Here is a 25210-nt window from a genome sequence, read left to right on the forward strand (position 1 = left end):
AAGCAGTGGCCTACAGAAAGGGGGAACACTCTTATCTGAATTTTTAATATTTCAATGTTTGCTTTTAATATTTGCTTGCATTGCTGTGGAAGAAAGGTGCACTTATTCTGAAGGGCTCCAACCCTTTATCAACTCTGCCCTCTCTTTCTGTTGCTGTAGGGTTGCACTCCCCTTGAGGGAGCAGGTCCACAGCTTAAGGGTACTCCTGGATCCAACATTGTCAGTGGACGTTCAGGTGGCCTCAATAGCAAGCACTACAGTAGGGCCCTGCTTTTCGGTGCTTCGCTAATGCGGCGGTTTTCAATTATATCCATGTTAATATGTTCGGTGCTTGTTCCGCTTTTTTGGCGTTTTTACGGCATGACGCCCGACGCCCTTCTTGGACTCAGCAGCTGAGCACATCGTCAGAGCTTGGAAACGTTACTTTTTTGAACTACAGTTGGGCTGATGGGAGTTGTAGTTCCAAAAAGTAACGTTTCCAAGCTCTGACAACGTGCTCAGCAGCTGAGTCTAAGAAGGGCGTCAAGCGCCATTTTACTGTCAGTGATTCAGTCTGATTCAGCATTCATGCGCTCTGCGTCTCTCTGTATTCTGGCAATTTTCCAAACTTTCAGAGGTTAAGGTTATTATATTATACAATATTTATATATACTGTATAATATATAATAATTTATAACATATAAATTTATAATATATAAATATAGTAATATATATAATATATAAATATAGTAAGATATATATAATATATAAATATAGTAAGATATAATATATATTATATACAGTAATAATGTATAATAATATATTTATGTTAATTACAATGGCATCTCAGTGTAGTACTAGTGATAAAAAAAGGAGTTGCAAGCCTCTTACTTTATGTGCCAAGTTAGAAATGATACAGCTAGGAAGCAAGGCATGTCTATGGCCGAGATAGGCCATAAGCTAGGTTTGGCTCGCCAAACAGTCGGTACAATTGTGAACGCTAAGGAGAAAGTGTTGAAGGAAATTAAAAGTGCTACACCAGTGAACACTAAAGTTATAAGAAAATGTGATAGCTTATTCCTGACATGGAAAAACTTTTACTGGTGTGGACTGAAGATCAAACCAGTCACAACGTGCCTTTAAGCCGAGCCATCATCCAGGGCAAGGCCCTAAGTCTCTTCAATGCTATGAAGGCTGAGAGAGGCAAAGAAGCTGCTGAGGATAAATCTGAAGTTAGCAGAGGCTGGTTTAATAGGTTTAAAGAAAGAAGCCATCTCCACAACATCAAAGTACAGGGTGAAGCAGCTAGTGCTGATGCAGTAGCTGCAGAAAGTTATCCACGTGAGCTTTCTAAGATCATCGAAAATGGTGGATATACTAAGCAGCAGATTTTCAACGTGGATGAAACAGGCCTATATTGGAAGAAGATGCAGTCTAGGACTTTTATTGCTAAAGTGAAGAAGTCAATGTCTGGCTTCAAAGCTGCAAAAGACAGGCTAACTCTCTTGTTAGGGGCTAATGCAGCTGGTGACTGCAAGTTAAAATCTATGATGATTTATCACTCAGAAAATCCTAGGGCCCTAAAGAACTATGCAGAAGCTAGCCTCCCTGTTTATTATAAATCCAATTCAAAAGCTTGGATGACTGGCGATCTTTTCTCAAATTCGTTCACGGACTATTTTAAGCCTACAGTTGAGGCTTACTGCAAGGAAAAGAACATTCCTTTTAAGATTTTACTTCTTGCAGACAATGCCCCTGGCCATCCTACGAGCTCTAATTGGTTTGTACAAGGAGATAAATGTTATTTTTCTACCTGCAAATACAACTTCATTGCTGCAGCTTATGGACCAAGGTGTAATGGCAGCGTTTAAATCCTATTACCTAAGGAGAACTTTTTCTAAGGCTATAAATGCCTTAGACAGCGGTACAGTAGTGGGGCAAAGAGAAAATAAATTAAAAGAATTTTGGAAAAGCTTCAAGATTTTGGATGGTATAAAAACTATTAGAGATGCATGGGAGGAAGTTAAAGAAACAACATTGAAAGGTATTTGGAAGAAGCTAATTCCCACACTTATGCACGATTGTGAAGGCTTTGAGAATCCAGTGGAGGAAGTCGCTACAAACGTTGTGGAAATGGCAAGGGAATTAGAATTGGAAGTCGAGCCTGAGGATGTGGCAGAATTGCTTGTCTCTCATGACGAGACCCTAACAGACGAAGATCTTATTGAAGAGCAAAGAAGGATGTTTTGTGAAGAGGTGTCCCATCCTGATGATAGTCCTGCTGTGCCTAGAGAAATGACAACCAAGGAATTGGAAGAAGCTTATCAACTGTATAGAAACGGGGATGGCAGCTTTTGAGAGGATTGATCCAAATTCCAAAAAAAGTTCTAAAGTGAATGCAGGCCTTCTAGACGGTATTGCATGCTATAAAGAAATTCTAAGGGAAAGGAGATGGGAAGTCAAGAGGCAAAGTCCATTGCTTTCCTACTTTAAGAAAGTACCATCGCAACCTTTGACAGCAACAGCTAGCCTTGAACAATCTTCAACGTCAACATCAACAGCAAGAGCTTCATCCAAGTCTCCACCATCAAAACGAATAAGATTCGTTGATGAGTCAGATGATGGAGACTTGGATGACTTGGAGTCAGATGATGAAAATGTGCCAGCTCCAGGGGGCAACAGAGAAGGCTCACCACGCAATGGAGAGCCAGCTGGCCCCGCAGCCCTAAAGGCTGAAAGGGTGGACGATGCCAAGCACCTGCATCAGCCCCAAACCGCTCCTCAGCATCGTGGAGACCTGGCAAAGATAGAAGCGCTGCAGCCAACACTCAAAGATTTTAAGGTAAGCAATGTGTGTGCACCGAGTGAGCAAGTGAGCGGGTGGTGGTGGTGAGTGAGTGGCGGGAGAAGGCGAGTGAGTGGCGGGAGAGGGCAAGTGAGAGAGCAGGCAGGGGGGAGGGCGAGTGAGCCGGCGGAGGGCAAGCGAGCCGGCGGAGGGCAAGCGAGCCGGCGGAGGGCAAGCGAGCCGGCGGAGGGCAAGCGAGCCGGCGGAGGGCAAGCGAGCCGGCAGAGGGCAAGCGAGCCGGCGGAGGGCAAGCGAGCCGGCGGAGGGCAAGCGAGCCGGCGGAGGGCAAGCGAGCCGGCAGAGGGCAAGCGAGCCGGCAGAGGGCAAGCGAGCCGGCAGAGGGCAAGCGAGCCGGCAGAGGGCAAGCGAGCCGGCAGAGGGCAAGCGAGCCGGCAGAGGGCAAGCGAGCCGGCAGAGGGGGAGCGAGTGAGCGGGCAGCTCCCTCCCTCCGATCCGCAGCAGGGAGCCTGCCACCATAACGAGGGCAAGCGAATGAGCAGGCAGGGTGGAAGGCGAGCGAGTGAGCTGGCAGAGGGCAAGCGAGTGGGTGCAGGCAGGCCGGTGAGCGGGCGGGCAGCTCCCTCCCTCCGATCCACGGTAGGGAGCCTGGCACCATAACGAGGGCAAGCGAGCGGTGGGGCAGTGGGAGAGGGCGATGCTATGTTCCACTTTTTGGCACTTTTAGCTTTTCGGCAGGGGTCTGGTCCCTAACCTGCCGTATGAATGGGGCTCTACTGTACCTGTTTTCAGTTCCAGCTGGTTTGCCAGCTTTGGCCCCTTTTGGACAAGAGATGACTTGGCCACAGTACTCCATGCTCTGGCAACTTCCAGATTGGATTATTGCAATGCACTCTATAAGGGGCTGCCTTTGAAAATGACTTCGAAAATTCAACTGGTCCAAAATGAAGCAGCCAGATTACTGGCTGGGGTTCCCTTTAGATCCCATATAACCCGTTTTAAAACAGCTGCATTGGTTGCCAGTTTGTTTCCAGGTCCATTTCAAGGTGCTCATGCTTGTGTTTAAAGCCCTAAATGACAGGTCCCAAACATCTGAAAGATCACCTCCTTCCCTACAGAACCTCTTGGGTGCTAAGATCAGTAGAAGGGACCCTTTTGATCTTTGCTATCTTTTCGGCACCTACTGAACAGCTTCCTCTTTCAACGTAGAGACCTTATCCAAGTCTCTGTGTGTGTTGGAATTGCTTTTAAAAATGTTTTTAAAGCTTTTTTTTTACAGATGTTTTGTTTTAATATGTCTTTAAAGATGTTTTATTTTAATATATTTTAAAGCCTATTTTTAAGATGCTTTAGAGTGTTTTTAGTTTTTTTGTTTGCTGCCCTGGCTCCTTCTGGGAGGAAGGGCGAGCTATACAATCAATCAATCAATCAATCAAATAGTTCCACCACCCTTGGAAGCTCAAGGGGTAGTGGCCTGGGAGAGGGTATTCACTGTCGTGGTCCCTAGGTTGTGGAACTCCCCCCCCAGGGTGCATCTGGCAACTTCATTGTACAGTTTTAAGCGATTGCTGAAGACACACCTCTTTACCCCGGCCTTTAACACCTAAGATATATATTTTTAGTAACCAACCTATTTCGCGATTTTAGGTTGTTTTTAATGGTTTTTAATGCTGTATTTTAAAATTGTTGTAACCCATTCTGGGACTTGAGTGAAGAATAGGTAATAAATGTTGTTGATGATAATGATGATGATGACGATAATAATAGAACCATCCAAGTATACAGTAACTTCAGACATAGCAATGCTGTGTACTGAATAGAACAGACACTGGTGTACTGTCCTCCCTGCTGCCTGGCAGCTTCTCTGACTGAGCTGGTGGAGGCCATCTTGGCTGCGGTATTGGAGAAGCCCAAAAGGCTAATGCTGGGTGATTTAAATGCCCATGCTGAGGCTGCATCTAGTGTTCTGGTTTGGGACTTCATGGCCTCCATGATGGCCATGGGGCTGTCTCAAGTTGTCACTGGCCCAACACATAGGGCAGGGCACACCCTTGACTTGGTTTTTGCTCCAGATGGAGGAAGGGGTGGTCTGGAGATGGGTGGTGGTGGATGTCACCCCATTGTCATGGTCATACCACTTCCTGGTGAAGTTTAGACTTGTAGCTCCGATCTTTCCCTGCAGGGGTGGTGGACAAATTAAGATGGTCCGCCCCTGGAGACTAACAGAATTCACTAGATTCCTGAATGCCCCTGGGGGAGTTCCCAGTAGATAGAACAGATGACCCTGTTGAAGCCCTTGTCATGCTGTGGAACAGCAAGGTGTGTTGGGCTCTTGACACAGTTTCCCCCAAGCGCCCTCTCAGGCATTGTGGAGTCCAGTTTGCATCTTGGTACGCCAGTGAGCTAAGGGCAATAAAACAGGCTGGATGACGGCTAGAATGCAAGTGGCGAAAGACGTGCTGTGAGGCTGATCGGGCATGAGTAAGACATCATAACCGTGCCTACTGTGTGGTGGTGAGGGCGGCAAAGAAGGCCCACTTCTCTTCCTCCATCACATCCTCAAGTAGCCGTCCAGTGGAGCTTTTCTGTATTGTCAGGGGTCTGTTGACATCAACTCCAGGAAATGGAGTCTTAGACCCTTCAGAGGCCCACTGTGAATTGCTTGCTAGGCACTTTGAGGGTAAAGTTGCTCGCCTCCGTAGCAGTCTTGATGCCCCCTCCACATCTACTGTAGTCCCCAATGAGGTGTCCAGTGCAACGTCTGCTGCAACTTCTTGGGAACGGTTTCAGTTGATGCGGCCTGATGACGTAGACAAGGTGCTTGCAATGATGCGGCCAGCAACATGTCCTCTCAACCTCTGCCCTTCTTGGCTTATTAAAGCTTGCCGACGGGGTTTGACCGAGTAGATCCAGGGTGTGGTTGTGACGCCCTTCCCTGGCTCTCCCTGTCAGGTTCCTACCTGCTTGTGGCTACTGCCTTTCACTAGGCACCACCAGGGACTCCACCAGTCCGGACTGTCCTTTTTTATGGTTTCTCTCTCCGCTCTAGCACAGATCTCAATAGATCCCCCTGCTAGGCAGCACCACCAGTCACGTTCTACTACCAATGTTCCCAGAGACCCTGCCTGAGTCTCTCTATCCGGTTACATTCGTGACTGCGTGCCTATGCTGTTCCCAACCCCCTTGTATCAATGCAGATAACTCATAACTCGGGGTTGCTCTGGATACTTATAATGTTATCTTCTCCTCTTCACCGCTGCCACCATTTGTTACTGTTTCCCTTCAGCCTTGGTTATTACCTTACCCTCCCTTCTGGTCTGTGAAACCCCAGCCAAGGATCAGGCCTTCGGTAAACCAAAATAGTATTTATTAAATAACATTAATAACAAGATAACTTTGATAATGATTTACAAGCTTATGGTTTCATCTATTACTGTGATATTTGACTTATTACTAATCCGAACTCCACCTCCCTCTTTCTCCACACTTTCCTGACATACACCAACTCACACCCACCTCCAAACTACACCAAAACAACCCACTAACGTCCACCAAACACCTCTCAAACAGCCCACTCACGTCCACCCAGATTCAACTGTCATCCTTCCATTTATACTCTCAGCCATCCAAACACTCAGCCAATCATCCAGCATTCTACTGCTCATTTACTCCCCCCTCCTCTTTCATTCCACTTACCATGTATCTTCTATACAAACAGCACTTACCATATATACATTAATACAGGAACATCACAGTGGTCAATGCATCGAGGGAGGGAATGGTTCCAGCTGCCCGGAAAGAGGCAGTGATCCAACTGCTCCTGAAAAAGCCCACCCTGGACCCATTAGCCTGCGACAATTACCAACCGGTTGCAAATACCCCCTTTTCAAGGAAGGTGACTGAGAAGGTTGTGGCACAGCAATTGCAAGTACTCATGGATGAAACAGATTATCTTGACCCATCCCAGTCTGGGTTCAGGCCTGGTTATGGGACTGAATTGGCCTTGGTCCCCCTGATGGATGACCTTTATCGGGAGAAGGACAGGGGGAGTGCGACCCTGTTATTCTTATTTGATCTCTCAGCGGCTTTTGATACCATTGACCATAGTATCCTTCTGGGCCAACCTGGTGAGATGGGTATTGGAGGCACTGTTTTACAGTGGTTCCAATCCTATCTCCAAGGTCTTTTTCAGAGAATAGCATTGGGTGATTGTCTTTCGGCCCCCTTGGCAGTTGTGCTGTGAGGTGCCGCAGGGTACCATCATGTCCCCCATGCTGTTTAACATCTATATGAAGCCCTTGGGACCAGTCATCAGGAGATTCAGGGCAAGGTGTCAGCAGTACAGCGATGATACCCATCTTTAGTTCTCTGTAACATCTGAATCGGGAGAGGCTGTGCAAGCCCTGGACTGCTGCCTGGACTCAGTGGTGGGCTGGATGACGGCCAATAAACTGAGTCTGAATATACATCTGGACAAAGATCCATCTTTGTCACTGGAGGCCCAGGTGACCTCAGTGGCTAGGAGTCCTTTTACCAGCTTTGGCTGTAAGACAGCTGTGGCTGTTGGTAACCTCCAGGCTAGATTACTGTAATGCGCTCTATGCGGGGTTGTCCTTGGGGTGGTCCGGAAGCTGCAGCTGGTGCAAAATGCAGCGACAAGACTGTTCACTGGGGCAGGATATCGCGAGCATGTCACCCCGCTGCTGAAATAAGTGTACTGGCTGCCCATTTGCTACCAGGCCAAGTTCAAGGTTCTAGTTTTGGTGTACAAAGCCCTATACAGCTTGGGACCAGGATACTCGAAAGACTGTCTTATCCCTGATATACCAGTCGATCATTGCGCTCTGCAGGTGAAGGCCTCCTGCAGATACCATCTTATCAGGGGGTCCATTCTGCACAACATAGGAAACGGACCTTTAGTGTGGTAGCACCTATCTGGTGGAACTCCCTACCCTTAAATATTAGACAGGCACCATCTGTTATCTTTTTGACACCTATTGAAGACCTTCCTCTTTCAACAAGCCTTTTAAGGTGAGACCTTATCCCAGTCTGCGTCTGTTTTGGAATTGCTTTTTAATATGTTTTTAAATCTTTTTTTTTAAACAATATGTTTTTTAACCTTTTTTTAAAAGATGTCTTCAAAGCTTTTTAAAAAAATGTTTTTAAAGTGTTTTTTTTAAATGTATTTTAAAGTCTGTTTTTATGATATTTTAAAGTGTTTTTAGTGCTTTTGCTTGCTGCCCTGGGCTCCTGCTGGGAGGGAGGGATATAAATCAAATAAGAAATAAACAGGAAGTGTCAGTAGCTCAAACATCGGGTTCTTTCACATCTCTCCTTGCTCTGAAATAGAACATTTATGTCTTCTGTGTTGGAAAACATTAACATTCTATTTTGGATGAGATGCGATGGAATGAGAATTGCATAACATTGTAATTCCTGAAGTGTTCAGGCACTGTAATGTCTGTTAAGTGTTCAGAGATTACAGCTTGACAGAACAGGAACTGATGCTCAGGACACAAAACAAGAACGGGGGGGATCCTCATCCCACACCTTGGTGGTGTGAATTTTCCCCTGGGACTTCTTGAGGGTGAAGCTGGGTCCTGGCTCAGGACCCCAAATGCTACTAAAGCAAACCCATCCTCATTCAGCCAATGCAATGTTCTGTAAGCAATATATAGTTAGGGTGTTTAAAAGAAAGCCAGCATAGAAATGGATAGGGAGATGTTGCCACCCTAACTACTGTAACATAAAACTTTTATCTCCCACCTCACTGACGTACCAAAAGATATTGTCCAGTGCTGTAGTGATGATGAAACAGTACTAATGGAGATGCTAAGGTGGGTGGAAGCTACAGAAAAAGCTTTAAGAATGAACTGAACATAAACCAGCTACTTTGGGAACTGTTAGGCCAGTTTCTATCTGAAGGGCAATAGGTGGCTACGAGGACTTGCTTGGTGGTGGCACCTTGACTGTGGAATTCTCTCTCCAGGGAGACTTACCTGGTACCCACCTTGATGTCATTATGACACTAGGCAAAAGCCTTATTTTTCCAGGCTTTTAAATCTGAACTACTTTCCATCTGCGAATGGCATTTATGTGGCTTTGCATTTTTTAATTTGGACTGCCTGGCTTGATGCTGCTCTTTTAAGTTGTGGTGTTCAAACGTTTGCTTTTCATTTGTTTTTACTGAGAGTCTACATGTTTTGCAAGCCTGGGAACTTGCTGAAGGGCAGGGTATAAATCCCCTGAAACTCCCTCAAAGGATCCTGAAAGTAAACTCTAGAAGCACAATATGAAGGTAAACAGATGGAATATTACCCATTTCTTTGCAACTAAAACCAACTGTTGTACATTCCCTCCACACATACCCCTGAGTAGCAATATTTCTTTCAGACATTCTTAGCAAATTCCAATAAATATATTCCATATGCATACCAGGCAATGAATGTATGAAGGCCCAAACATCTTCAACAGTCCATATAGATGGATCAGGTTGTATGGCTGGTAACAAATCCATGTTGTCTGCTGTTTTCCTAATTCTCAGTTCCCTAAGTTCACGCTCTCTTTCCCTTTCACTTTGCCTTCGCAGGCGAGTGGTCATGGCAACCGGTACATTGTCTTCCTGAGAAGCCAAGTCTTCTTCTGCAGATGGATAAGTAATTGGAAGCTGGAAAACGCAGTACAGATAAACCACAGTATAACCATTTTTCTTTATAATTCTTTACAAAAGGACACCATGGAGTTTTTAGCATTCCACAGACCTGTCTAAGGAAGTGTTCTCTTGGAGCTCCATCAGAGCCGCTTGGCCGTCGCCCACGTCGTCCAAGGCTTTGATTATCTGGGCTCCGGCCCCAACGACTGCTTTTGTCTGATGAGTATAATCCAAATTTCTTACTGCAGCTGACGTTGTACCTAAGAGCCAAAAATATTAAACACTGAAAAGTTGCTTCCTGAAGTAAAATGTCAATGTTCAGTGAGAATTTACAAAAAGAAAAGAAAAAAATGGAACTTTCGGTTTCATCATGAAGGAAGGAAATAATACATAAATAATTGTTTTCTTACAAAAACGGGTCAAAGTTCATCAATTCACAGTTTAAAGAAATGTATTTCCCTAAGTGTTCTGAATTAACTATACTTATATGTAATTTGAAGGAGTGTCAGTGAGTTAAAATATATTTTAGTTCATAATCTCTCAAGGTTTTATATGATTTCTCCTGCAATTCTTTGGCGCCTAGGAGGGTGACTCAGAGGACATAAAAAGGATCAGATCTCCTTTTCTGAGGGTGGGAAGAGATCTCTGACTTCAGAGAGGAAGATCCAGTGTCAGATTCCCTGGCCTGCCACCAATATCTTCTGAAGTCTATATTCTATCAATGTTGGAGCTGGATTGGGAGCATGCTAGGGGAAACCAGGGAACGGCTTGGATCTGAAGCATCCAGCCCCTTCCCAGTCATCCAGCAAATCCCCAAACCACACAGAAAATTACATCTACCCATGGATACTGTATCTTTCCCTCCATTGGGAGAAAAACCGTGATTTTTTTAAAAAAAATAGGAATGGATGGAAGGGCACCAGAGTGCTTCTCTTCTTACTTCTGCCCTGCTGGCATGAGTCCAGCAGGGTGTTGGATGAGGCAGTTTAACCATTCTTGCCCCTTGCCCCCAGAATTGCAGCTGTAACTGGTTAAAAAAGGTAAAGGTGTCCCCGCACTTATAGTGCAAGTCGTTTCCGATTCTTAGGGTGACGTCTTGTGACGTTTACTAGACGGACTGTATATATGGGGTGGGATTGCCAGTTCCTTCCCTGGCCTTTCTTTACCCCCCAGCATATGCCGGGTACTCATTTTACCGACCACGGATGGATGGAAGGCTGAGTGGACCTCGACCCCTTTTACCGGAGATTCGACTTCCTCCTTCCACTGGAATCGAACTCCGGCCGTGAGCAGAGCTTTGGCTGCGTTACCGCTGCTTACCACTCTGAGCCACGGAGGGTGTTGTAACTGGTTAATTAATTGATTAAATTGAACCTTATTTACAAATTTCAGTTCCTCAATTAAGGTACTTTTTTTGAGGATTCTGAATGAAGATGACTGACCTGAGTACAAAAACAAAACTGCCAATCATTGGCAAGTATCCAACAAACAAACTAGTTCTGTAAGCCCAAGGGAGCTCTTGATTTGTTTTCTTTCAACTATATTCCCATGCTACATGGCAAACTGTTTTTAGAAATGGGGAGAGTTTCAAAAGTAATTTTTGATAAGGTATGGTGGGGGTGGCTGTTCAAAGGGGGGAAAAACATTCCAACTGGGTTAGAACAAGCACCTTGCATTGAGTTGAATTAGCTCTTTGGACTCCAGCAATTTTTTAAAATTACATTTAATTATATCCTGTCATTCAGTACACTTACCCTTCCAATGTGGGTTACAAATAACATCAAAATATATTAAACAATAAACAATATTTTCATTACTTTGGCTCTGGCCCACTTGAGTCTGTGACTTCAACTGATGACTTCTAAGACAACTGAAGCTTCTACATCTGTTCTTTAACCATGATGTTAAACACACCAGCCTGTTAATGCTGTCAGAACTTAAGCATAGAAATCTGTAGCTTTTTATTTTATTTATTTATTTATTAAAGTATTGACAGGTTGCACTTTTCACAGACTACATCAAGGTGGCTTACAACATACAAAGACACTATGAAATTTAAAAGAGAGGGTTGTGGCACAGCAATTGCTAGTACTCTTGGATGAAACAGATTATCTTGACCCATCCCAGTCTGGGTTCAGGCCTGGTTATGGGACTGAATCGGCCTTGGTTGTGGATAACCTTTATTGGGAGAAGGACGGGGGAGCGCGACCCTGTTACTCTTACTTGATCTCTCAGCAGCTTTTGATACCATTAACCACAGTATCCTTCTGGGCCAACTTCGTGAGATGGGTACTGGAAGCACTGTTTTACAGTGGTTTCGATACTATCTTCAAGGTCGTTCTCAGAGAATAGCATGAAGCCCTTGGGAGCGGTCATCAGATCTGGGGTGAGGTGTCAGCAGTATGCTGATGATACCCAGCTCTATTTCTCCATAACATCTGAATTGGGAGAGGCTATGCAAGCCCTTGGCTGCTGCCTCGACTCGGTGGTAGGCTGGATGAGGGCCAATCCTAGCAAGACAGAGGCGTTGTGGATTGGTGGTTCCCGAGATCAGACAATTGGTCAGTTGCCTGCTTTGGATGGGGTTGTACTTCCTCTGCTGGTGCAAAATGTGGTGGCGAGACTGCTCACTGGGGAAAGAATTGCTAAAAGAATTGCACTGGCTGCCCATTTGCTACTGGGCCAAGTTCAAGGTTCTAGTTTTGGTGTTCAAAGCCCTATACAGCTAGGGACCAGGATATCTGAAAGACTGTCTTATATACCCTTATATACCCAGTCAATCACTGCGCTCTGCAGGTGAGGGCCTCCTGCAGATACTGGGAGGAAGGGCATGATATAAATCAAATAATAAATAAATAATAAAAACCAATAAAAACATCATCATTAAAAACAATAATAAAAGCATCAATAAATACTGCATTGGTTGGGGAAAAAATGTTACAAAGGCATGTCTAAAAAGTTCAGTTTTCAAGAGATACATGAAAGAAAAAAGGGATGTTTCCTGCCAAACCTCTATTGGTAAGTTGTTCTACAGGGCAGAGCCTTCCACACAGAAGACTCGGTCCCTGGAGAAGGCCAAACAAACCTCAGGGGAGTTGGGAACCACCAAAAAGTGCCCCTTCAGAAGATCTTGGTGATCAAGATGGAATAGAGGGGCTCAGGCAGTCCTTAAGGTACTTTGGGCCCAAATTGTTTAGGGCTTTGTGAATTAACAAGTGCCTTAAACTTGTTCTGGTAGCAAATTGGCAACCAGTGCAGCTCTTTCAGCAGCAGAGTAACATGGTGCCTTTATCTGCTCCTGTAAGCAGTTTGGCCATTGCATTCTGCACTAGTTGCAGCTTCTGCACCAGATAAAAAGGTAGCTCCACAGAAAGCGTGTTACACTAATTGAGTCTTGAGGTTACCAATGCATACACCACTGTGATCAGGCTGTCATGGTCCAAGAACAGTTGCAGTTAGCATACCAGCCAAAGCTGAAAGAAAGTAGTGGGCTCTCTGACACTGGAGGCGTTCAAGAGGCATCTGTCAGGAATGCTTTGATTTGGATTCCTGCATTGAGCAGGGGGTTGGACTTGATGGCCTTATAGGCCCCTTCCAACTCTATTCTATGATTCTATGAAAGCACTCCTGGCTACAGAACTCACTTGAGCCTCTAGTGTCAGAGATTGATCAAGAAATGTCCCCAAACTGTGTACCTGCTCCTTTGCAGGGAGTGCAACCCCCTCCAGGATAGGCAATTAACTGATCTCCCAGACACGGGACCCAACCACTCACAAGGCCTCTGTCTTTCCAGGATTTAAGCTCAAGTTTATTGACTCTCATCCAGTCCACCACCGCATTCAGACACCAGTCCTGGCTTGTACAGCCTCTCCTGATTCAGATGTAATGGAAAAATAGAGCCGGGTATTATCAACATACTGATGACACCTTGCACCAATACTCGTGATGACTGCTCCCAACAGTTTCATATAGATGTTGAATAACCGTGGGGACAAGATAGTGATCTGTGGTACTCCATAGGATAAATACCAGGGGGTCAAGGAACACTCTCCCAATACTATTCTCTGACATGACCTTTCACATATGAATGGAGCCACTTCACCACAGTGACCACCCTACAGAGCTGGCCCAGAAGGATACCATGGCCAATGGTATCAAAAGCTGCTGAGAGATCGAGCAGGAGGAGTAGGGTAGCACTCTGCATCCTTCTCTTTATAAAAGTCATCCATCAGGGCAACTCAGGCTGATTGGTCCCAAACCCAGACCTGAAACCAGACTGGAATGGATTCAGATAATCAGACTCATCCAGGAATGTCTGCATCTGTTCCTCTACAACCCTCTCAATCATTTGCAACCGGGCAATAGTTGTTACAACCCACTGAGTCCATTTTTCACAATAACATCACCAGCATGCCTTCTCATAAAGTGCTAATTTCTTTGCATTGCTTTGGAGCACAAGAAGTAGGTACATTTGTGGTTAATTCTTAAAAAAAAAATCCATGATCAAAATTTTAATCAATCAATCCTATTCTGGGATCTCATCAAACGCAATGTTATATTCAAAGAATAGGCCTATATACAATTTTTACAATCTCTGAAATTATAACTAATGCAGAATACCTCTTGGCACAGGACATGGAACAGAATCGTTTTGACCGCAGGAACTTGTTTGCATACCCCATTTTCCCACAAAACTCACACTTGAGGAGATCAGTTTCCATTTCGTCTAGCCCCTCTAAAGGAAAAGGGCAATATAAATTCAGTCAGTTTGAAGCACTCCATTACAAAAATATTTTCAAAAGTCTTACAGAAGCTGTTATGAACTGTCACACTAATATCCAGGAATGTGAAAATACTTGACTTAAGATACTCCAAACCCCATGCCAAGAAAAGCTGTATTTGATGACCTGTGTAAATTATGTCGTTCAAGCAAGTTCATCTGTATATATACACTGATTCTGCATAATTTATTTAACATATGAAAGTGCCTTAAGCAGAGTCAGATCCATCTAGCCCAATATTTTCTACTCTGACTAACAAGGAGCGGGATATGCTAGGGATGGAAACTGGGACCTTCTTCATGCAGGTCATGCATTCTTCCACTGAGCTATTACCCCTGCTCCTAGTTCGGCTAATCATGGCAGGGGTAAATAGTTATTATACTGGGCATTGAAGTTGAGCTACCTCTCCCCTCAGCTTCTGAAATTTTAAATGGGCATTTTCAGGGCTATTGCACTTAAATCAACAAAGAAAACCTTGCTAAAACTTCATTTTCCTAGATTAAATTGAATATACATCCAGTACAATATTTTTTCACAGTTTTACCTATCTTAAAGGTAGGTGTGAAATGACAGTCTGTTCCTTGGAGGAAGGATGAGATACAAGTGTAACTAACAATGATAGTAGCACACAGGGTTGTGGAGTCGGAAGCAATTTTGGGTGGAGTCAGAGTCGGTAGAAATGTACCCACTCCAACTCCAGCTTCAAAATAAATTTTGATTGACAAATTTTAAAAAATATAAATTCACAATGTCCAAGAAACTTCCCATGAAATCAGCTGTAGTTGAGCATTTCACCATAACTCAAGATGGAAAACATTTTGTGTGTCAGTGTATGACACAGGACCCAGATGAAGACAAATGCTGTGATGCCAAGATCAGCGCATATTCATGCAACGATAAAAATGCTCCTATGAGAGCTTCCAATTTAAAAAGACATTTACAGCCCTTTCCAGGGCTGTGGAGTTGGAAGCAATTTGGGGTGGAGTCGGAGAGTAGAAAAATAGAGGAGTTGGGGGTCTGGCGTACCGACTCCACAGCCCTGGTAGCACACCCAAGTGAATACGTTCTACACACATTTGGTAGCCTACACTATGTATGTAGATCCAAGACCTATCCAGTGATCAATTCCCACTAAAACACATGGGGAAGCCTTTGGATGAACACAATGAGAACAAAGCTTTCACAGAATACTGAGGAAAGTGACTGATGAGTAAAATTTCCTAGGGAAAGTCAGTAATGACAGATAAGCTGTCTTCAAACACCTTGCCAGCCATTAATAATCCTTTCTGAGGTATGTCCCCTCAACCAGTTCACAGGAACATGGTTGTAAAGGAAGTACAAACATAGAAAGCCATGTGCATTTTCAATCTGGCAACAAACATGCATGTTTTTCAGGCAGAAACCTAGCTCATAGATGTCTGTTTTCAGAATGTCAGCACTCAGTATAGTTTTGCAAATTAAATTCAGTATCAAAGCAACAAAACTGGTATCATATCAGCCATATATATTCATTTGGAAAAAAAATTCTGGCACTACTTACCACTCGTCGTGCATATACCTCAATCACATCTCCAAGTGAGAAAATAGATACAACACCTGTTAAGGTCATGATCCATCCAAAGTCAAGCACTTTTAAACCCACTGATTTAAACACATGCTTAATTGTCCCATTAAAATCAATGGGAGCTAAAAGTGCTTTAACTTCAGCTGGATCATATCCTAAATAAGTACCTAATGAAGTAGATATATAGAGAGTACCCTATTGAACTCTGCCATATTTGCTATGATGTGCAAATTTTAATATATGAATATGAGTTGCAGTTCTCCAGCTTCTTTATTTCTGCTATGGCCCTGTGTAGGACAGAAAGGGAGAACCTTGAACTTGTGGGACTAATAACACACAGCAGGGCCCCAAATTTGGACCATGAGGTGTTTTCCTCAAACCATGCCCACCTGCTTGACACCAGAGGACACATGTGATGTCAGGTGTAGGATATGTAAAGATGGAGCTGCTAAGAAACCCTGAGGAGCTTCAGGTGCCCTCCCAATTGTTCCTTGGTAAGTGCGGTTTGCTGACAGCGATGTGAAGATGTCCATTTGTAGGTGTGGTTTGGATTCAAACTGCACCTGTAAACATTTTCCTTTGCAAACAGCTTTGCTGATTTGCAAAGAGAAAATGTTCATTTGGAGGTGCAAATTGAATCCAGTGAGTCCCTTTAAAGTTGTCACCTAACATAATAATGATGCCAGATGGGCAACCCCACCCAGCTGTCAACAATGGCCTGAGGAGGGTGGGCCAGTTCTTGTTCCGGATCCCGGACTAAAAAAGGTTCCTTACCCTTGGTGTAAAACAAGTTGCCATCTGCTGCCTTTAAACAAATTCTTAGTTTGAGTAAACGTTGGCTGAATCTGTAAGGTTCAACCATCAAACTACCACCCATTATCAGTAAAATCCAAACCAAGGGCAAAAACAACAATGAAAATACTTAAGCCACCAAAGAACAGATACACTATTTATTGGGGATTCACTGAAGAACAGCAACTATTAAAACAGAAAGAACCATATTAAAGTCTATGGAAAAATATAATAAATTAGTGTGGATGACAACAAGCATTCAAAAGCTAATTGTTAACAGTTCCTCTATCTTGATTAAGATTGAAACATAAGAATTCGAAATAAGTGTAAGAGTGGAGCACATAACAGAGTATGTATGATTTTTCACAATTTTTGCACAAAACATGGGAAATTCCTAACCCAATGTTGTAATCTCTTTTAATGGTCTGTGTAAAAACCACGTAATTTGAGAACTACTTGTTCCTTATGAGAAAGATCAAATGGATTTTTAGTCAAATAAAACACAGTAGGTAACAGTTTATCTTGAAAATATAAGAGATCATTGCATCTTATTTTACTTTAGCTAAGCACTGCCGGCAGAACAGCTTCTGTAATTAAAATGATTGTAACTCTTTGAAACATCTAATTGTTGAAAAAAAGGAACTGTTCAATGGTTTTGGCAAAATACAAAGGAGCTGAATGAAAATACAAAATACTGTGCCTTCTGGAAATTCACATCTCTGTACACACAGAGAAGAAAATATATAAAGGTGTTACAGCATAATTTAGGTTATATCATTTTTTTGGCCAGAATACAAGAGTGAAAACAATTCTGAAAATGCCTGAGTTCGTTAACACATTTTGGAAATACATTTTCTTTCTTCAAGGGCAACCTAAATAAACTCCTTGGCTATATGGCAATCAAACCAAGAGATGCTCTGTAGCCTAGAAGTGTACTTACTTAGATTGCCCCTGAAGAAAATCGTATTTTTAAAACGCATTTTTAAACACTTGAGAATTCGCTTCTCTTGCCTTTTTGTTGTATATATTGCCTTCCCACTTTGCTTCTCATTTTTATTTTTTGTATAGGTTACAGGTGAAAAGGACCAAAAAGAGATTCACCTTGGCTCAGTACATAAATTTGGATTCTCTGTTGTCTGCGCTTTCTATCTTATCTGGGATTCCAGCCATGAATAAGTGGCAGCATGGCTATACCCACTGTAGAGTTTACACAATTCAATGCTGTCAGCTTGATGAAAAAGGGGAAAGTGTGCCTATAAATCAACATGGTTCTCATCACACTGTTCCAGGCTGAATGGAATCCGGTTTTCCACCACAGAAATTACAATTATTTTACATAAGACAACTGAGCCTTTCTTAACACATAGCTGCCTGATCCAGCAAGGAAGAAAGGACCATTCATGCAGCTGATGCAGAATCATAGGTTTGGAAGGGGCCTCTAAGGCCATCGAGTCCAACCCCCTGCTCAATGCAGTATCTCCATTCAGTTACCATAGAGTTCCATGGATGCATCTGTTGCGGATGGAGATAAACATTTCCAGTCAGGGCCTATAATTCCAGGCAACAAAAAGCATGGCTACAGCTTTTTGCTAGATCAGAGCTAGAATGTTTATTTATAGCTTGAGCATCCACACATAAAAGATGGCTTTGAGTGATAATGACTAAGAAACTTTCCTAACAGAATTGACATCTCAGGAAATATAGCACCTGGGGAAATCAGGAATGGTTCCTCAGTATATATTAAATAAGATGCACAAACCTTCTGTAATTGTGTCCTCCAACTCTGTGTCTGAGGAGTTGTCTACATGCTTTGTGTTATTCTGTAACTCGGACTCAACACACATAACATTCATCACCTGGCCCTCCACTAGGAGCCTCTTTTTTGCAGGCTGCTCAACTAGAAGAGATGAACAACTTACCTGTTACAAGAGAAAAAAAAGAAAAAAATGATACGAGAAAATAATACACATAGCCTTACAGACTACAAGGTTAGGGCATGCATTCATTGGATTGTTTATTGCTTTGAAGTACATAGAGAGACAAATAATAGGCGCATGCACCAATTTCAAATAAAGACACTGGCTGCAGCCTTCTGGAGTCTACAGCTCGTATCAGATGCAACATAAGGACAAAAACAGATGAAATGGGGATGGAAGAATGAGAAGAGGAGGGGCAAAGAAATCTATTTTTCATTTTGATTTCAGACTTTCATTTGTGGCTTTGAAAAAATAAAAATATAGGGAAAATATAAAGACACGGCAGAAAATATATATGCTTTTTGCTATGTTACTTTTTCCAATTTACCCAATGCCTATTGAGCCACTGCTCTAGCAAAGGTATTTCCCACTCCTTTCCTAACAGATAACCTATCTTCCCTTGTCTGTTTTCTGTCTTTACATACATGAACAGTACAGGAAAGAAAATAGGCTAAGGAAGATAAGCTGCCTGTTATGAAAGGAGTAGAAAAATACTGTTGGGTAAAGAGCAGTGGCTTGAAATGTATATACATTTTAATCTATTTTCCATGGTGGCTTTGAATATTTTCTCTTTGTTTTTTCCTTGTTCTCTGAAGTTCAAAATATGAACTAAAGTTGTACTTGACAGCTGACGTCAATAACAGTATGGTAATAGTGAAAGAACTTCTCATGTAGGGTCAGCCTATTCAGAAGTTAATCTGCTTATAAGAATGTGCCAGAATTATGGATGGGCAGATCAGTCTATTTCCGGTCCATGAGAGTTTTGCCTGTTCATTCATAAGTCCATTCTATTCTATCCTAGCATCAATTTCTGATGTTATTTTTATGCATTTAAATATGTATTTTGTCTCAATATGTGCATTTCTAGTCTTTAAGGCAATTTGAGTACATTGTTTGAGCTGAGAAGTGTACTGTAAATTCAGAGAAGTGCAAAATCCAAAGGATAATTACATTCTGTGTATTAGTCCAGGAGGTGGAAATTAGGTCAGTTTGCTTAAAAATGCAGATTCAGTGAAATTCTCCCCCATCCTGAGGCAGTATAGCAATGCTATCAATCTATTCCGCTGTCACTCTTTTGAGCATAATGCATGTGTGGTCTTTGCCCATGAAGGTCAATGGGTCTCACAAAGGCAAATACAGAACACCACACCTTTGAACATTGTACAGTTACTGATCCAGACTCTTATGAAACTCCATTTCACTAACATTTACAGTGTTTAAGAAAAAATCGGAGACTAACAGAGCAATTCAACTTCCTGGAGGCTGGTGGGAGAGAAGCAAGTGGAGGCAGAGATGGTGGAAGGAACTGCTACATCCAGCTGACGCTTGGAGGCCCCATCAAGAGGCTGGCTGTGCTGGCAGGGCTCAGAAGAAGGAAAGAAAATACATGTTTCTTTCCACCACCTCTTTTCCCAGCGTACCAGCTGCCACAACAGAGGTCCACAAGAGGAGCCAAATGGGACCTGGATATTGTATAAATCCCCCGTTGGCCCCTCCTCTGACACGTCCCTGGAACACCCCTTTTGCAGGCCTTCCAGCAACTTCCACCAGCTCCCCTTACACCGGGCTGGGCTTTTTCCTGTACAGATTTCTTTTGCTACAACAGCACATATATATTATTGTTTTCTTTTCAGAACAAGTGTTTTTTAAACTGCCGATTATCAAAATTATTCCCAGATTAGTCAAGGACAACCCGGTATCAATTTTGTGCCATGCAAATTTTTGAGAACTAGACAGCACATTTTTGTAATCTACATAGCTGTTGTATATTTGCCAAACAGACATGGAAAGCAATTAGCTTTGTGTTGCAGAAATCCATGGCCAAAAATCAATCTATTAGCTGCTATAAACATGATTTTTTTTAAAGTGTATAATATCCATGCTGTTTACTAATCTAAACCATCCATAATACACTTAAAATACTGTCTTCTCCCCTATATCCCAATGCAATACATACAATAAATTAAAGTCACTCTGTTACTGGTACTTTCTGTGCACCAAGGTGCAGAGATATGTTGATACCACAATTGTGGAATTCCTTTCCTTGGAGGTCAGCTAAACCCAAACACTGACATGCAATTCTGTCTTATATATTGAAGAAAAGACAGGAAGGCATCAAAAGCAAAGCCTTAGGGAAGAGATGTCAAAGGTGGACAAAAATGAATTAAACTGGTCCAATGCATTTCAAGTCTGTTGACTCTACCTCAAGGGCAAATATAAAAACAAAATGTAATGAAATTAATATAAAAACATATACATAAAATGCTGAGAAGTAGAAAGAATATAAATATTGAACATCACATACTCACTGTAAAACAGGACATTAATTAACATTATACCAGCGATAATAAAATGAAGGCTGCAATCCCATACCCACTTACCTGGGAGCAGGTCCCATGAAACTCAACGGGACTTACTTCTGTGTAGAGATGCATAGGATTGCACTGTTAATCTTATTTCTCTTAAAGAACACCAGATATAATGAACAACAAATTTATAACAATATTTAACATCTCTGTAACAAATCAACTATCAACATATGTAACTCTGATAAACCACAGAAATAGAAAACATACAGAATAAAACGTTATTCTTATTAAATGTTTTATACAAACAAATCTTTGTCGAAGAGGCTTTTGGTTAATTGCTGATGGAACTCAATCAGTGAATGGAACTAGCTGCAGCAGCCTCAGGAGCTCCTTCCTCCCCTCCCTCTCTTTCTCTGGGGCAAGTGCAAGAAGATCAGAAGCTTCCGCTTCCATTTTTGGTTAGCTGCAGGTTGTCATTTTGTCAAAACCTGACAACCTGTAGTTAATCTTAATTATTATTGTTTTTTTAAAAATCTTAAATCTTAGCCATAGCTAAGATTGATCACAGTATACAGTGGGGATGTAAAGCTAAACCACAGCTAATAAAACAATATACAAAAAGCTTCTGATGTCCTCCTAGTAGCTGTGCTGGACAAAGAAGGAGGGATAGAGCATACAAGCTGTAACTTGTTCCTGTTATGATAAACCATAGAATGTACTGGCCAAATATAAGCATAGATTTTACCTATTTGTATAAAACATTGGATACTTATAAGAGGTTTTCAAGAGAATTACTGAGTGTATTTTGTGTTTAATTTGTGTGGTTTATGAAAGTTATATATATATTTGAAAGATGTATATACTATAAATTTGTATTCATAATATCTTTGCTTGTATTTAAAAGAAAGATTAAGTTTTATGAGTGTTCTTTTTATGTTAATTAAATGGTCCCACTTTACAGGCTGTGCATCATATTCAATATTTATGTTCATTTGACTTTTAAAGTTTTATGTATCAGTTTTTATAATAATTTCTTTATTAAATCATTTGCTTTAATAGCTGCCCCTGAGGAAGTCAATTGACTCAGAAGGTGTTGGGACAAATAAATAACTGTTTCTCTGTCTTTGAGGTCTCTTTACATTCTTCCATTTGATGCCCTCCCATTTTTTCTTTTTTATACCGAGTTAGAGCCCAGTACTACATAACCTGATGGGCAGTGGCTCTCTGGGGACTCAGTCTGAGGGCATTCTCAGCTCTGATACTTTATGTTCAGGATGCGGGCAGGCAACACATCTAATCCAATGAACAGCAGCCTCACTGGCTACAGTGAGACAGTTTCTAATGTTTGACAGACAGCAGTTTCTAGCAACAAGCTCAGTTTGTTGTAAAGTTATTCAGAGCAAAAAGCTTTAGATAAGCAACAGCCCCAAATAACCACAACATATTGCCTTTTAAAACAAAAATATTAAACAAATATGGCTCAAATGTTGCATTTTACACTTACAGGAAATGGCTCTAACCCCTCTTGGATCACAAAGCCCTCAATAACATGGGTCAGTATTTGTGGCTTAACGACAGCCTGTGGAGGTTTGCTTTCTATGCTAGGGTTCTTAATAGACAATGATGCGCTGTTACTCCTTGTTGCGACTGCTGGAAGCAAAAAAGGTGGTGGTGGAATAGAGGCATGTGAAGGGTCTGATGGTGATTTAATTACAGAAGCGCTGACTGATGAGGCCACTGAAGGATGTCCCTCTTGTTCTGGAAAAAAAGTAATGTTTTTTTTTTAAAATAACTTGAGCTCAAATATCTTCAGAGTTATAGAAAGCATTACTTGCATTCATGGCTTCACCACTACAGAATTCCTTCCTAATATTTGTTTCATCAACTGACAGATTGCTAAAGTAATTTGGTCTTGATCCAGTGCGCTCTTATCTTAGTTAAAAGCCTGCCAGTATCACAAATGCACTGTTAGGAGGAACATGCACAATATAGTCTTAATTTGCATAATGTGATTTTCCAGCATAATGTTTAATTAGCACAGAAGTCTAGCTTCACTGGCATGGAATTTGTTGGTGGGAGGGGAACAGTATGCTAGCAGTCTATTATATACAATCTTTCTCCTGAATTCTTGCCTAAAGCATTTTTTCTGGCCTATTAAATATTATTGTAACATTAAGGGAACCATACTCACATTGTCACCTTTAATAAATAGAAGATAACCTATATACTCTAATTTATGCATATGCCTTCAGCTAAGAAACAATTTACAAGTCTGTGCATTCCTACACTTCTGTTCCTTACATATCACTGTTAATATTACTGGGTCAATTCAATGGTCCACCTAGCCCAATATTCTGCCTAAGATAGCATCCACTTCTGGATGCTTTTTAGGAAATGCACAAGGAACAATAGAGTACTCCATTCCTAGCAGTGCACTGCTAATCTCTGCCTATCTAAGGTTTAGGAACAGCTATACATATCTAGTTTATCTATTACTAACATCCAGTTTAGCGATTGATATTCTTGTTCTCTGTTATCTTGTGTTGACAGAGATGAACAGAATTCATCATTAACTGTGAAGTCTTGTCTCTGTCCCATTTCATTTTAAAATGGGAACTAATTTATACCCAATTAAGAAATATGTATTAGTGCACTTCACAAATCTGTGGCCTAAGATGGCAATAGGAATGCAATGCAAGGTGTGGAGGTTAAAATGCAATGATAATCGAGTTACACCTATAGCCATAATATATTGCAAGATAGCTGGCTACAGACATCTGATTTGCAAATTTAAGAGATTTGTTACATCAGGAGAACTCTGGACGTTAAGATAGCTGAATACTAATAGTACTTGCCTTTGACCAAGCAGCAAAACATGCTTTAGGCAAAAGACCTGATCCCACATCCACCTCAAATCAACACTGCCTGGCTTTGTGGCCTATGAAATCCTATGAGGCTGCCCCTGCACCCCACTCTATCCCCATAATCATGCCAGCCATTGATTGTACTCCAGGGGCCCCTAGCACTTGTTACGGCTCACTTACCCTTCCCTTCATAAAGAAACTGTTTAGCTCCTTCCTCCTGTGATCCCACTGATGTTTGAGATGCCTGGCTCCCACATGACTGCCTAATATCAGGCCCTCAAATCCTCTTTTGCCTTCAAGATTCTGAGCTGAAGCACATATGCACCCACCATTTGCTTCTGTCTTAGGCTGCAAAGCTGGGCTGCCTACTGCTAAGGCTAATAAGTTTGACAGTGATTAGGTGTTAGTTTTCCCCTCCTCCTTGAATCTGTATGACCTCATACTTTAAAAATAGTTAAGGATGAAATACCCTGACTACTATAAGAGATTCTGATAAGCTCTTCTTCCTGTCTGGTCCCAAAAGGTAGCAAAAGTGTCTAAAATGGCTGAATCCAAGACATAATTCAGATATTCAGGATTTGGGGAGAGATACTTTCCCTTTAGCACAATCATCAATATTGCACACACACAAAGAAGAGACATAGGCAACAGAATCTGTTCTCAATAACTATGGACCTTTATATTCCTTGTTACCTGAAAAAGGCTCCTCATAGGCAAACTCTTCTCTGTTTCTTAAGGTGATAGCTGGTGGCGACAACGTTGGTGGGGTGGGGGTCCTAGCCATACGCACACATTCTGATTCCTCTGGCATCTCTTCCTCACACATGTCCTCCACTTGATAAATCTACATTTAACAAATCAGCACTTTTAGAAGCAAATCTTACTATTATTTTATGGATTTTGTCAGCTGCCTGAGCCTTCATTTTTTGAAGGGAAGGCAGGATAAGCTTATTTAAAAAACATAACAAAGGTTTTGTCAACTTAATCAAATCTAGTTTAAAACACATTTTAAAAAATAAATCATACAGTTTAACTATTATACTTTGCTTTTTAAAAATATGATTATGTGCTGCATGTTGAAGAATCAAATTATAATTCACAAGAAAGGGCAGGAGAAAAATATAATGCAACACACAAACACATAATTTAAGTTACTTAAAAGAAGTAACTTTTAAACGTCTGCTGCAAGTTCTTGGGAATGGTTTCAGTTGATGCAGCCTGATGACATGGACAAGGTGCTTGCGATGATGTGGCCAGCAACATGTCCTCTCTACCTTTGCCCTTCTTGGCTTATTAAAGCTTGCCGAGGGGGTCTGACCAAGTGGATCCAGGGTGTGGTCAACGCATCACTGCGGGAGGGAGTGGTTCCATCTGCCTTGAAAGAGACGGTGATCCAACCACTCCTGAAAAAGCCCACCCTGGATCCATTGGTTTGCGACAACTACCGACCGGTTATGGAAGGTGATTGAGAGGGTTGTGGCACAGCAGTT

At 42.0% G+C, this 25210-nt stretch overlaps 1 protein-coding gene across 5 annotated transcripts in view; it reads right to left on the reverse strand.

Moving 5' to 3' along the window:
• PHC3 (polyhomeotic homolog 3) overlaps positions 1–25210 on the reverse strand; it is a 100179-nt gene that overhangs the window by 16626 nt on the left and 58343 nt on the right. For 3 of the 5 annotated variants that reach the window (XM_061637297.1, XM_061637294.1, XM_061637295.1), the window contains exons 10-15: positions 24414–24564; positions 22361–22614; positions 18331–18490; positions 14055–14169; positions 9544–9694; positions 6231–9449 (exon numbers count right to left, since the gene is read on the reverse strand). In XM_061637297.1, coding sequence (XP_061493281.1) covers positions 9039–9449; positions 9544–9694; positions 14055–14169; positions 18331–18490; positions 22361–22614; positions 24414–24564 — 1242 coding nt within the window. In that variant the 3' untranslated portion in view covers positions 6231–9038. Of the gene's footprint in view, positions 1–6230; positions 9450–9543; positions 9695–14054; positions 14170–18330; positions 18491–22360; positions 22615–24413; positions 24565–25210 lie in introns of those variants that run through there. The other 2 variants (XM_061637296.1, XM_061637298.1) reach the window with 2 other exon arrangements.

The sequence above is a fragment of the Rhineura floridana genome, chromosome 7 (assembly GCF_030035675.1).
Source record: "Rhineura floridana isolate rRhiFlo1 chromosome 7, rRhiFlo1.hap2, whole genome shotgun sequence".
Lineage (NCBI taxonomy): Eukaryota > Metazoa > Chordata > Lepidosauria > Squamata > Rhineuridae > Rhineura > Rhineura floridana.